This window comes from Puma concolor, chromosome E4 (genome assembly GCF_028749965.1).
Source record: "Puma concolor isolate L17-30 chromosome E4, mPumCon1.1.hap2, whole genome shotgun sequence".
Lineage (NCBI taxonomy): Eukaryota > Metazoa > Chordata > Mammalia > Carnivora > Felidae > Puma > Puma concolor.
Genome location: NC_141683.1, coordinates 24,927,501 through 24,939,772, shown reverse-complemented (window position 1 = coordinate 24,939,772; position 12,272 = coordinate 24,927,501). Strand labels below are relative to the sequence as shown.

General features: G+C 35.5%; 1 protein-coding gene across 7 annotated transcripts in view; it reads right to left on the bottom strand.

Moving 5' to 3' along the window:
- Positions 1-12,272, bottom strand: part of LOC147572500 (complement factor H-like) — a 154,678-nt gene that overhangs the window by 58,440 nt on the left and 83,966 nt on the right. For all 7 annotated transcript variants that reach the window (XM_086693399.1, XM_086693403.1, XM_086693404.1 and 4 more), the window contains 5 exons: positions 6,733-6,915; positions 4,727-4,900; positions 3,139-3,315; positions 1,955-2,137; positions 1,665-1,847 (listed from right to left, as the gene is read on the bottom strand). In XM_086693399.1, coding sequence (XP_086549525.1) covers positions 1,665-1,847; positions 1,955-2,137; positions 3,139-3,315; positions 4,727-4,900; positions 6,733-6,915 — 900 coding nt within the window. The remainder of the gene's footprint in view (positions 1-1,664; positions 1,848-1,954; positions 2,138-3,138; positions 3,316-4,726; positions 4,901-6,732; positions 6,916-12,272) is intronic.

Genomic DNA, 12,272 nt, shown 5'->3' with positions numbered 1-12,272 from the left:
TATTGTAAGAGTCCATTTTGTTGACTCTAATACAAGTATAACAACTTTTTATACAACTACATACTTCAAAAATTCAATGCAGCCCGGAGTATTTGTCAATTTGATAAAATATCAATTGATGTAGGTCTTTGGATTTTTTAATAAGTACCCAAAGAAGTAATGATTTTGTAATACAATAAAAAATAAAACAAAGGGGACTAATTCAAAACACACTAGAGGCTGAAAATAAATTCTGGTTTTAGGGCTTGTCCTCAGTGTTGAGGGAGACAAAACAAGGTTTTCTTCAGGTGATAGTAACTCATCTATAGTCAAAAGGAGTGGTAGTGGGTGTTGTCATGGTCCTATGATTGACTGGTTTCTGAAAGAATTTCCTTGATTCTTATGAGAAAATAAACATTTTGAGAAGAGTGAAAAGCTAGACTAGCTAGAGGTACAAAATAAACACTGAGAGGAGAAAATTGGAGTAAGGTCTATGATAGTTAAAAGTGGATTATGGTAAACTTGAATATAGGTCGAAGATTAACTTTGGAAAGGCAAACTCTGAGATCTAAAAAGAGTAATAAATGAAATAGATGTTTTAGTATAAGAGTGAAAAGTTGAGAGTTTTCACGCCTGTTACAACCTTGGGTTTTCCCCCATATAAAATGAGGGGAAATCATTTGTGGAGATAGAAGAGGACAAAGATGAAATTTGGTCTTGAAGGACTGGCAATACTTCTCGTGGGAATGTGTCTAGCAAAAATGTAAGGATTAAAAAGCAACAAAACTTAAGGGTTCATTCAACAAACTCCTATTTAATGTCTGCTGTATGTTCACCAGTCCTTTGTATATTGGGAATACATCATGAACAAAACGGGTGTCAATCTCTGCTCTCATGGAACATGAGCCTAAGCCCTACCTTCTCCTTGGAACAATTAATGCCTAGACATCTGGTGAATAAGTAAGATTGGACATCCAGGACTCTCTTTGAATGTAGGACCCAAGAAAACTGTAGGAAAGAACTCATTCCAAGGGAAAAAGGAACAGGGCCCCCAATATTTTCTCAGCTAGTCATCAAAGACATGGTCATCCAAAGGTCAGGATGATGCACATACATCAACCAGAGTGAAGTCCAACAATCAGGTTTGTTTCCTGGCCCCACCCTGACTGCCTCCTTTGACTGACTTATACTGCGAACTCAGGGGGTCTGCAGCTCACCCACCCTTTGGCACATTAACTTCTTGCTGCCGCATTTGAAACAGACTGAGAGATCCTTAGAAGCTTTGAGAGAGGCAAGATTCCTATAGGGACGTAGCAAGTGGGCACTTTCTTGACTTTGTCTGTTTTCCAGGGCCTGGAAACAAGAGTGCCGCGTAAAACAAAAATGGGATTTATGCAAATATGCTTCTATTTTCCTGGTGATTAATACTCAGATTTAAATCATATGAATAACTGTAAGTAAAATTTAGCTTCACACTTAAAAACCATGTTAATTTCAGGGATAGAAAGGGTGATCAAACTCTTTTGCTAGTTTATATTTTTCCTTTGTAGACGATAAGCAATCATAATTTAAGACCTGACATTTTCAAGCATATATCTAAATTTCAAAACTATGTTTGCAGATACAGTTTTTACAATAAAAATATTACATTTCATTGACCGTCTATTTGAGAAGGGTCTTCTCACCAATGCACTGAGGAAGTTGGGTCCATAATCCCCTTATACATGTAATTGATTTCTGTCCAATCATTGTGAATCCTTCTCTGCAATTGAACTCCACTGAATCTCCATGGTGATAGGGAGGGTTAGAAGTCTGAACAGCGTAGCCGTAATTAAGTTCTGGTATATCTCCACATGTAGTCTCCACCTCTGTGAAAAGTTCAGAAAAATATGTTTACTTATAAAATATAATTTATGTGTTTCTATAAATATAAAAGGTTGGTCTATTTTAAATATGAATATATTTTATACATTACCAATACAAATAGGCAAGTCTGTCCACTGTCCATCAACACACTGAATTTTATTAAAACCCTTCATCAGAAATCTAGGATTGCACACATATTCCACCAAATCGTTGTGTATATAGTTTTTTTTCTGTGTTTCTTTAACTTTCCCATTAAGGAGTTGAGGAGGTGAAGAACACTGTTTTGTTTGCTCTACAGGAGAAATAATGTGTAAATAATGATCAAATTACCTATTTCACAACTTAAAAAACAATAAAATGGGGAGTTTTTTCTTTAATTAATTTATATTATTTATAATGTACTTTATTATAGTCTTCTTAAGCAATGAAAAACAAATAGTGCTTAAACAAGAAACATGTTTCCCAGTTCTTTTTTCAAAATTATTATTTTAGAAAGAGAGATAGAAGATAAGAAGGGAGAGGAGAAAGAGAGAGAGTGAGAATCTTAAGCAGGCTCTATATGTTCAGCATGGAACCCGACATGGGGCTCGATCCCATGACCCAGGGATCATGACCTGAGCTGAAATCAGGATTCAGATGCTCAACCAACTGAGCCACCCAGGCACCGCAACCCAGTACTGTTAATTACACTGAACTAGTATATTGGAAGTATATTGAAACCCAGAAAACATGTTTAATAATCTAGATTTTCTAAAGATGTATGCAAACCAATTAATAAATATGGTCATGTAAATGTTAACAATATTCATATGCCATGGAAAAATTTTATCAAAACTGTTTGAAAAAAATGTCATCATTTGAGGCTAGCATTTTATCAACATATTTTAACTTTGGTTAAGACATACATGTGATTGAATGGACTGAATTAACTATACATTGCTTGAATATTGTTTAGACACTCGATGAAGGTTGAGGGAAGGCCCATGCCATACCAAGTGTCCAATATTAACAGTGGAATTGTAGTCAAAAGGATAAGTAACAAACACTGAGGCATAATATACGTATCTATGGCTATTACCACTACATATTTCAAGAAACAAGTGGAGATTGAGTTCTTAAATAAGAAAATCTGAGATATCTACTACCCAACACATGTCCTGGCTTAATGAATTAGATCACAGACACACACACTTGAAGCCAACAGAAAATTAAGCGTGAGAGAAACAAAAACATAAAAATGTTGGTTTCAAAAATCCTATTTCTTGTTGTAGCAATTAGAAGATAAATATTCACCTTTACATGTTGGAAGATTAGGGGACCATCCAAAGTCGTAACACTGAACTGAATCTGGTCCAACTCTTTTAAGTCTTTGTGTGCAGAAAAATTTCAACACATCTCCGACTTTATATTTGTCTTTTTTGGGCTGAGTATTTAAGTTATCTTCTATTTCAGGAATCTTGCATTCTATTTCTATAAAAATGTTCAAATAATTTGGTGAGAATATAAAATTAATCATTGGCAAAGTAAATTTTATATGTGTCTTATAAAAATGAGGTGCTGGGTACTGCTTACACAGAGGAGCCACAGAAAATTTTACATATTAGGTTTTCTATGCCCTATAAATTCATAGGGGACCCTGAGAAATATTAAGGCATTGAAGAGCAACATATGTACCCTGAAAATGTATTTGGAAGGTCAACTTGCTTACACTGGATCTGATTTTATAACTGACATTTATAAAATAAATGCTATATTATTTTGTACTCCCAAAACAGAAACATATTCTTCACATTAAAAAAAAAACACCCTGATGCTACATTTTTAAAATTGCACTCAAATAAGATTAGTATTTTGTTTAATGTAAATATAATTGGACAACCAGAACACTAGGAGACATTTCTAACAGTTTCTAAGAAACTATTAAAATAGCTTAATTTATATTGATTATATTATATTAGTACAGAAATCAAACTGAAAAATGAAACAAAATAAGGAACCATGTTCAAAGCCAAATACGCATATTCTAGGCATCCTGAGTATTTATATCATACCCAATTATCTATTCTTATTAAACCTTTATACTATCTATTAATAAATTATTGATTATTCTGATTCAATTTAAGAATGTGTAAAATTATCCCTTCAAATTTGTCAAATTTGTGACATTCGTGACATTCCCAAATAAAAATAAGCTAAATTCCTAAAATAAAGAGCTTCTCTCAGGGTCTACAGAAATTAGCACTCAAGGCAGAAGGTGTAAAAGCAGAAACTCATGGGCAAAATAGCTGAGGAAATTGTAAGAAACTACAATTTTGGTTTTCATATAGCATACACTCAAAGAACCCAGTTTTAAATAATATGAAAGCGTGCATTTAGAATAACAAACAAAATTATTCTTTGTTTATAAACCTATCATGTATATGGCCCATAGGAAACACTGTGTTAAAGAGAGATAATGGTCCTTGGGCTTTCAAACACCCTCTTCTCCCAGGTTACAGTAAATCAGAAGAAGACACCTTGATTTTAATCATGACTTCTTAAAACTTAATTAATTAATTAATTAATTTTAGATGATTATTTGTTTTTGAGAGAGAGAGAGACAGAGTGTGAGTGGGAGGGGTGGAGAGAGAGAGTGAGACACAGAATCTGAAGCAGGCTTCAGGCTCTGAACTGTCAGCATAGAGCCCCACATGGGGCTTAAACCCGAGAACTGTGAGATCATGACCTGAGCCAAAGTCTGAGGTTCAACCCACTGAGCGACCCAGATGCCCCCAAAATGACTTTAAATAATGCAAATTTGTTCAAACTGGGATATCTTAAACACGTCTTGTTAATTTTGTTAGTCATGAAAAAAAAAAATACCTGGAAAAATGGTACTTACCATAACATATTGGTTTATGAGACCAACCATCGTTCCTACACACTATTGAACCTGCGCGCCCATCTTGGCTTTTGTATCCATCGTGGCATTCATAGTCCAACTTGTCATTGAGTTTAAACCACGTGACATTGCTTTTGGCTTTGGCATTCTCAAATGCTGGCATGTCACAAGATTCTAATGCATAACAGAATTGAAGATTTCAATTCTAATATTATTTAATGGACGATGTAATTAAGTCTCATCCCAAGGAGGTAAAAAAAACCTTTATCAATTAGCTTGTGCTAGTAAATTCAGTATCAAATTAATTTAAGAATACCAGTGATAAATCATTGTCTTGAAAGTTACTCGAAATGAAAAAATATGTTTCTCCACTGCATTTTTCTTATCACTTAAACACTCTGAAAAAATTTTTCTACGAACACTTTTCTCAATCAGTTATACTTATGTGTTTATGCCATATTTGTAATCAAATAGGCCATTACAGGTGCATCCTATTTTAACTAGCAGAGAGGAATAGGATTTTGTGAACTAAGATGCCACATTCACTAGCAAGGTGACAAATATTCCAGACAAAACTGGATCAGTTGAATACGACTGGTTTTCAAAAATGCAAGTACATTTTTAAACATTCTATAAAACTCTACTTTAAAACATCATAATTTCTAAACCTCACATGCTGATTTTCTTCCCCAAATATTTTCCTAATGGCTGTTCATTTTTCTAAACTTACCAAGATTGAATGGAGAGATAACTATTTTTATTATTAGTTATAAGAAAGTAAAATGCTAAAAGTTTTAATTTTTGCTAACAGTGTGTTCATAAAGATTAGGTAATTCATCTCAAATTTTATGCTGTGTTACGGAGCCAGCTACCTTAAAGCTTTTTTTTTTTTTTTTTTTTTTAATTTTTTTTTTCAACGTTTATTTATTTTTGGGAGAGAGAGAGACAGAGCATGAACAGGGGAGGGGCAGAGAGAGAGGGAGACACAGAATCGGAAACAGGCTCCAGGCTCTGAGCCATCAGCCCAGAGCCCGACGCGGGGCTCGAACTCACAGACCGCGAGATCGTGACCTGGCTGAAGTCGGACGCTTAACCGACTGCGCCACCCAGGCGCCCCAACCTTAAAGCTTTAAAAAACAAAGCAAAACTACACTAGTGAAGAGAGACAGTGTGTTTCTCTTCCATAGTAAGTATTACAATGGATAACTAACTAACATTCAGTATAAAATGACTTTATATGGGAGCCACTTTTATGATTTTTTTTTGTGGCTAGTGCCCATAGTAAGCATGGAAATTGAAAAAAAAAAGGAAATGGAAACAGTACAAATGGATATTCAAATATCCACTTCCTTTAAAGTGAACATGTAAATATCGGTTCAAAACTATCACTGTGTACCTTTGGAGGATAAGATAAACTGAGGAAACTGTTCATAGAAATCTTCATAAACATCCAGGGACAGGGAAATCTTTCAACACAGCTGTATTTGGCACCATCTAGCAGTATTCCTTCTCCACTAACTAGATGTTTATGAAGATTTTCTAAAGGAGAGGGTTTTTAAATTGGGCTACCCTGGAATGTCAACCATAAACTCCATACTTTAATTAAAATTCTGCACTATGGACCCACATCTTCACTTACAAACATAACTTTCATGTCTAGAAACAAAGATTCTGTCATCAAAGTCTGATCACCTAAAAGCAGGAATAGGCACAAATATATTTTGCCAGCCAAAAATAAGTGAGTTTCCAGGAGAATACACATAAGGCTCCCTAACTCGTTTCCAAATCACAGGATGTTTTAAAATGGAAAATAACGTAAACTGAAAGATGTCCTGCTACTAAGCTGTATAAGTGATTACTCTTAAAGGCAAAAAATTACATCGTTTTTCATTTATCTTTTCAAATGGGAATCGTGTCAGCCCCTCCCCTCAAAAAAGAATTAATTTAGAGTAAACTTTTGTTCAATAGCCATCAGCATGATGAATAGGAACATAATAATTACTCACTAATACATGTGGGTTGAGGTGACCATCCACTTTCCAGACATGTAACCGATCCTGAAGTTTTACCATCTGGTGTTACATATCCTGGTTTACATTGATACTGTGTTTCTTTATTTAAGGAATATGTAGGTTCATATTCAGAAAAAAATCCATTTTCAATTGTTATCTCTGATTTTGAACATGTTTCTGAAAGGCAGAAAGTATAAGGAAAAGAGAAGCATATAAATAAACATTTTTATAAAGATTCACTGTAACAACACAAAAATAAGGAGACATTTACAAATGAAAACCTGGAAAAATCTGAATCATCCAAATTCCTGGGACAGAAAAAGTAAGTGACAAAGATACTAAATCAAAATAGTTCATTAATTTTTTCTCTTTGGAATGAAGTGACATTTAGAATACCCAGAATCCGGGGCGACTGGGTGGTGCAGTCGGTTAAGCGTCCGACTTCAGCCAGGTCACGATGTCGTGGTCCGTGAGTTCGAGCCCCGCGTCAGGCTCTGGGCTGATGGCTTGGAGCCTGGAGCCTGCTTCGGATTCTGTGTCTCCCTCTCTCTGACCCTCCCCCGTTTGTGCTCTGTCTCTCTCTGTCCCAAAAATAAATAAACGTTGAAAAAAAAATTAAAAAAAAAGAAAATTGTTACCATTTTCCTGATGAATGGACTCATTATTATTATATAATGATCTTCATCTCTAGAGACAGTTTTAGATTAAGTCAGTTTTTTTGTTCTCATAGAAGTATAATCACTCCATCATTCTTTGGTTGCCATTTGCATGAAATATCTTCTTCCATTCCTTCACTTTAGCCTATTGTGTCTTTAAATCTAAAGTGATTTCTTGGTTATTTTATTTTAAATCACTCAGGTACTCATTCCTTTTAATAGGTAAATTTAAATGATGTATATTTAAGGAATTACTGGTAGGTGAACACTTACTATTAACATGTGGCTAATTGTCTTCTGTTTTGCATCTGTTTTTTTTCAATTTGTTCCTCTTTTGATGACTTCCTTTGTTATTTGATTATAGTTTACAGTTATTTACTTTGATTCTTATTATGCAGTACATTAGATCTCCGGAATTATTTATCTTATAACTGAAGGCTTACACGCTTGGACCAGCATCCACACCCACCACCGGTACAGAACTTCCATTCTACATTCTGCTTCTATGAATTTGATGTTTTCTTTTTTCATTTCATATAGAAGTTTTATCATGAAGTATTTGCTATCTCTGGATTATTGCACCTAACGAATTGTCCTCTAGGTTCAACCATGTTGTTGTGAATATCAAGATTTTCTTCTTTCTCATGGGTGAATAATATTCTAGTGTGTGTGTGTGTGTGTGTGTGTGTGTGTGTGTGTGTGTGTGTGTGTATGTGTGTGTGTGTGTGTGTATGTGTGTGTGTGTGTGTATATATATATATATATATATATATATATATATATATATTCCTTATCCATTCATTTATCAGTGGATCCTAAGCAGGGTCCATTCCCAGTGTGGAGCTCCACATGGGACTTGATCTCAAGACCGAGATCATGACCTGAGCTGAATCAAGAGTCTGATGCTTAACCAATTGAGCCACCCAGGAGCCATGTTCCTCAGTCTTGAATGTCCTCCTCCCTGGCATCCTTATTTCCATGACTCCCATCCAACCTTCAAAGCCTACCCAAGATGCCATCGTGACCCTGACAGATTTGGCTCTCTTCATTCCACCTCTTACAAACAAACTCCCCAACCCAATCCCACTCCAGACTCTCATTCCAACTTGGATTTCTTGTCTCCTCTAAATGATCCTGTAGTCTCTCTTTTGCTTGTCTCCATCACAATGCTTTATACAGTAAAATACAATATGTTGATGAAATGCAATAATCATTCCTTTTGTTTTCCCCACTAAATGGCCTTTTGGTAAATGCTAGTCCTAATGCCTGGCACTTAGCAGGCACTTAGCAGTCACTTAAAAAGTGACCATTGGATGGGCAAATAAATGAATGAAAGAATGAATGAATATGAAGCTCTTTTGGAACCTTTCCATTATATCTGCAGATTGCAGGCAACCCATGGGAAGAGCACAGTGGACGGCAACCAGTGTAAAAGGTAAGACAAGAGAACACATGTGCAGTGATCTCAAAGCTCTATTGCATGAACCCACGAAACTCTATCTGTAACTTCATTGTACCTCTGTCTACGTGTCTTAATTTTGAATGTATGTCATAATTTTGAAGTCAGGAAGCATTTTAAATTTGTTCAAAAAGGCTTTTGGGAGCCTTTGAAGGAACAATTCTATAATCACTTTCCTATCTATTACATTTTTGGTCAACATGGTTTGAGAAACTTGGTTCTTTCAGTTAAAATGTCCAAACACATAAAAGTGCTCTGTCAAATACTTTTACCCCTTTCCTTTTGTTCTTTTTTTCTAAAATATAGCACTTTTTACCTCAATTACATCATCTCTTGTTTATTCACCATATTCTGAAACTAGTTAAAGTTGTTAAGATATGGGTAAAGTGCACATCAGGTAAGTGAGCACAGGATAGACTGGTTGGGAAAATCTTACATCCTGCGCAGGTAGGGGATGGTGTGTGGGGTGAGGGGCGAGGCATACCTGGGATGAAGGAAAAGTGCAAAGGTTGTAGAACAATGAGGGATTGAGCAAAGAAAAGTGGATCGATGTAGACTTTGGCAGAAGCCCTAGCAATCAAAGCCAAAGATGAAGAACCTACTAATTTATGTATCATTGGGGGACTTACTTTCAGCTAAGAACAATTTCAGCAATACTTAATAATTCAGTTCTAGTTTAACATTATGTGCAGGCAGAAGAGTACCATATGGATTCTCTAGATATGTCTACATTAAAAATAAGGCTTGCTGTGGCACACGTCTCCCTCTTGTGACACTACTGGGGCATCTGCTCTGACCCTTCTCATGGCGCTCACTGTCACGCTTCACCCATCAGATCTCCCCTACCCAGGGCCACCTCACCTTCCAGAGTTCCTTAGTCCCTTTCTTCACCCTCATCATCCGTTTCTACCTTTCCTCACTGAAATTGTAATAGAGAACTTTTCAGCCGATAATGATTCACAGTAAACTGCAGTAAATACTATTGGATTTTACTATTCTAAAGTATTTATTCACAGTGTTTGTTATTCCACATAAATTTCAGGTTTGTTGAATCTAGTAATATCAATACATTTCTTTTTTTCTTTTTTAAAAAACATTTTCTTTTTTGTTTTTTTAAATAGAATTTATTTTTTTAATGTTCATTTATTTATTTTGAGAGAGTGCAAACAGTAGAGGGGGAGAGGGGGAGAGGGGGATGGGGGGAGAGGGAGAGGGAGAGAGAGGGAGAGAGAGAGAGAGAGAGAGAGAGAGAGAGAGAGAGAGAGAATCCCAAGCAGGCTCCCAGGTGTCAGCGCAGAGCCTGCTGTGGGGCTCAATGCCACAAACTGTGAGATCATGACCTGAGCTACAATCAAGAGTCGGATGCCTAACCTACGGAGCCACCCAGGTGCCCCTACTACATTTCAAAGAAGAGAGGATACTGAAGGCAGTTGGGCCACTGCACAACTTTAAATCACACCATATAGGTAAACATCACACAACTATTTCTAAAAACTGGAGTTTTCTTGACAGCAGAAGGCGAATTCCTATTTATCATATTGGCATTGAAACACAGAGTCGGGATTAAACGCCACTACCTCAAGTTTTCTGGATTACATAACTGTGTATAACATTCATACACATCTTTATAAAATAGTACTTTTAATTAATTTATAAGTAATTCTTACGATTGATAACGTCAATTATTTTTTCCATTTGAGGGTTAACTCTAAAATTGGAAACCATCTTGTACTTGAAACAATATAGAAAAAATTGTTTTACTTTGTTTTCTGATAGAAGAGAATCTCTCTAGCTTTGATCTATATTTTAGGTCCTGAAAGATTATTTTTGGCCCTTGAAACCTCCAGAGTTAGGTAACACCCACATCTCATGAAAATTTATTTTAATTTCTCTGATAGTTCATTACTAGTGTTCAGAAATACAGCAGATTTTTCTATATTGATTTTGTATCCTACAACTTTACTGAATTCATTTATTAATTCTAACAGGTGTGTGTGTGTGTGTGTCTGTGTGTGTGTGGAGTCTTTAGCCTTTTCCTTAAAGAATACATCATATGCACACAGAGCTAATTTTACTTCTTTATTTATTTTTTATTTTTATGTTTTACATTTATTTATTTTTGAGAGACAGAGAGAGACAGAGCACAAGTTGGGGAGGGGCAGAGAGAGAATGAGACACAGAATCTGAAGCAGGCTCCAGGCTCTGAGCTGTCAGCACAGCACCCAATGTGGGGCTCGAACCCACGAACCGTGAGATCATGACCTGAGCATAAGTCGGACGCTTAACCGACTGAGCCACCCAGGTGCCTCTTTACTTCTTTATTTCTTATTTGGATACATTTTATTTCCCTTTTTCAGCACTGATGAGAGTGGGTATCTTTGTATTTCTCCTGATCCTTGAGGGAAAGCTTTCAGCTTTCCATCAAATGTGATGTTAGTTATGGGCTTCTTATTTATGGTCTTCATTATGTTGATGTACATTTCTTCAATACCTAATTGTTGTCATTTTTTGTCATAAATGGATGTTGAATTGTGTCAAATGCTTTTTGTGCATCTATCTGGATGATTATATGATTTTTACCTTTCATTTTGTTAATGTGCTATATCATATTATTGATTTTTTGTTGAGCATTTCAATATTTATGTTTATCAGTGATGTTGGGTATAATTTTTTTTGTAGCATCCTTGACTGGTTTTGGCATTAAAGTTAATATCTTGTCAACTACTTTTGGAAGTGTTCTCCCTCAAAATTTTGGAGTTTTTAAATAAAAATTGGTATTAAATCTTTTAATTACCAGTGAATACTTCTGTTCCCAGACTTTTCTTTGAGGAGATATATTTAATTATTCAGTGTTGTTACTTGTTATTGGTTTGTTCAGATTTTTCCATTTCTTAATGATTTTGTCTTGTCAGTTTTATATTTCCAGGAACTTATCCATTCTCTGTTATCCAATATGTCAGTGTGTAATCATTTATGGTGGTCTCTTATGGACATTTGCATTTCTCTGGCATCAGCTGAATATCTTCAAGTTCATTTCTATTTTATTTATACAATCTTTTTTAATTAGTTAATCAGCTTAGGTTTGTCAATTTTGTCTACATTTTGAAAAAGGTAGGTATCTATTTTGTTGACTTTTTGGTCTTTATTTCATATATTTCTGCTCTGATTTCTGTTATTTCCTTCTTTCTGCTAATTTTAGGCTTAGTTTTTTCTTCTTTTCCAAGTTTTTCAATGAAAAAATTTTCATTTTATTTGTTAGACAGACATCACAAGTCAGGGTAGGGAGGGGTAGGAGAGAGAGAATCTGAAACAGTCTCTACCCTCACGTGCGGAGCACTATGTGGGGTACAAGCCCATGATCCTGGATCATCGCCTGAGCAGAAATCAAGAGTTGGACACTCAACCAACTCAGCTACCCA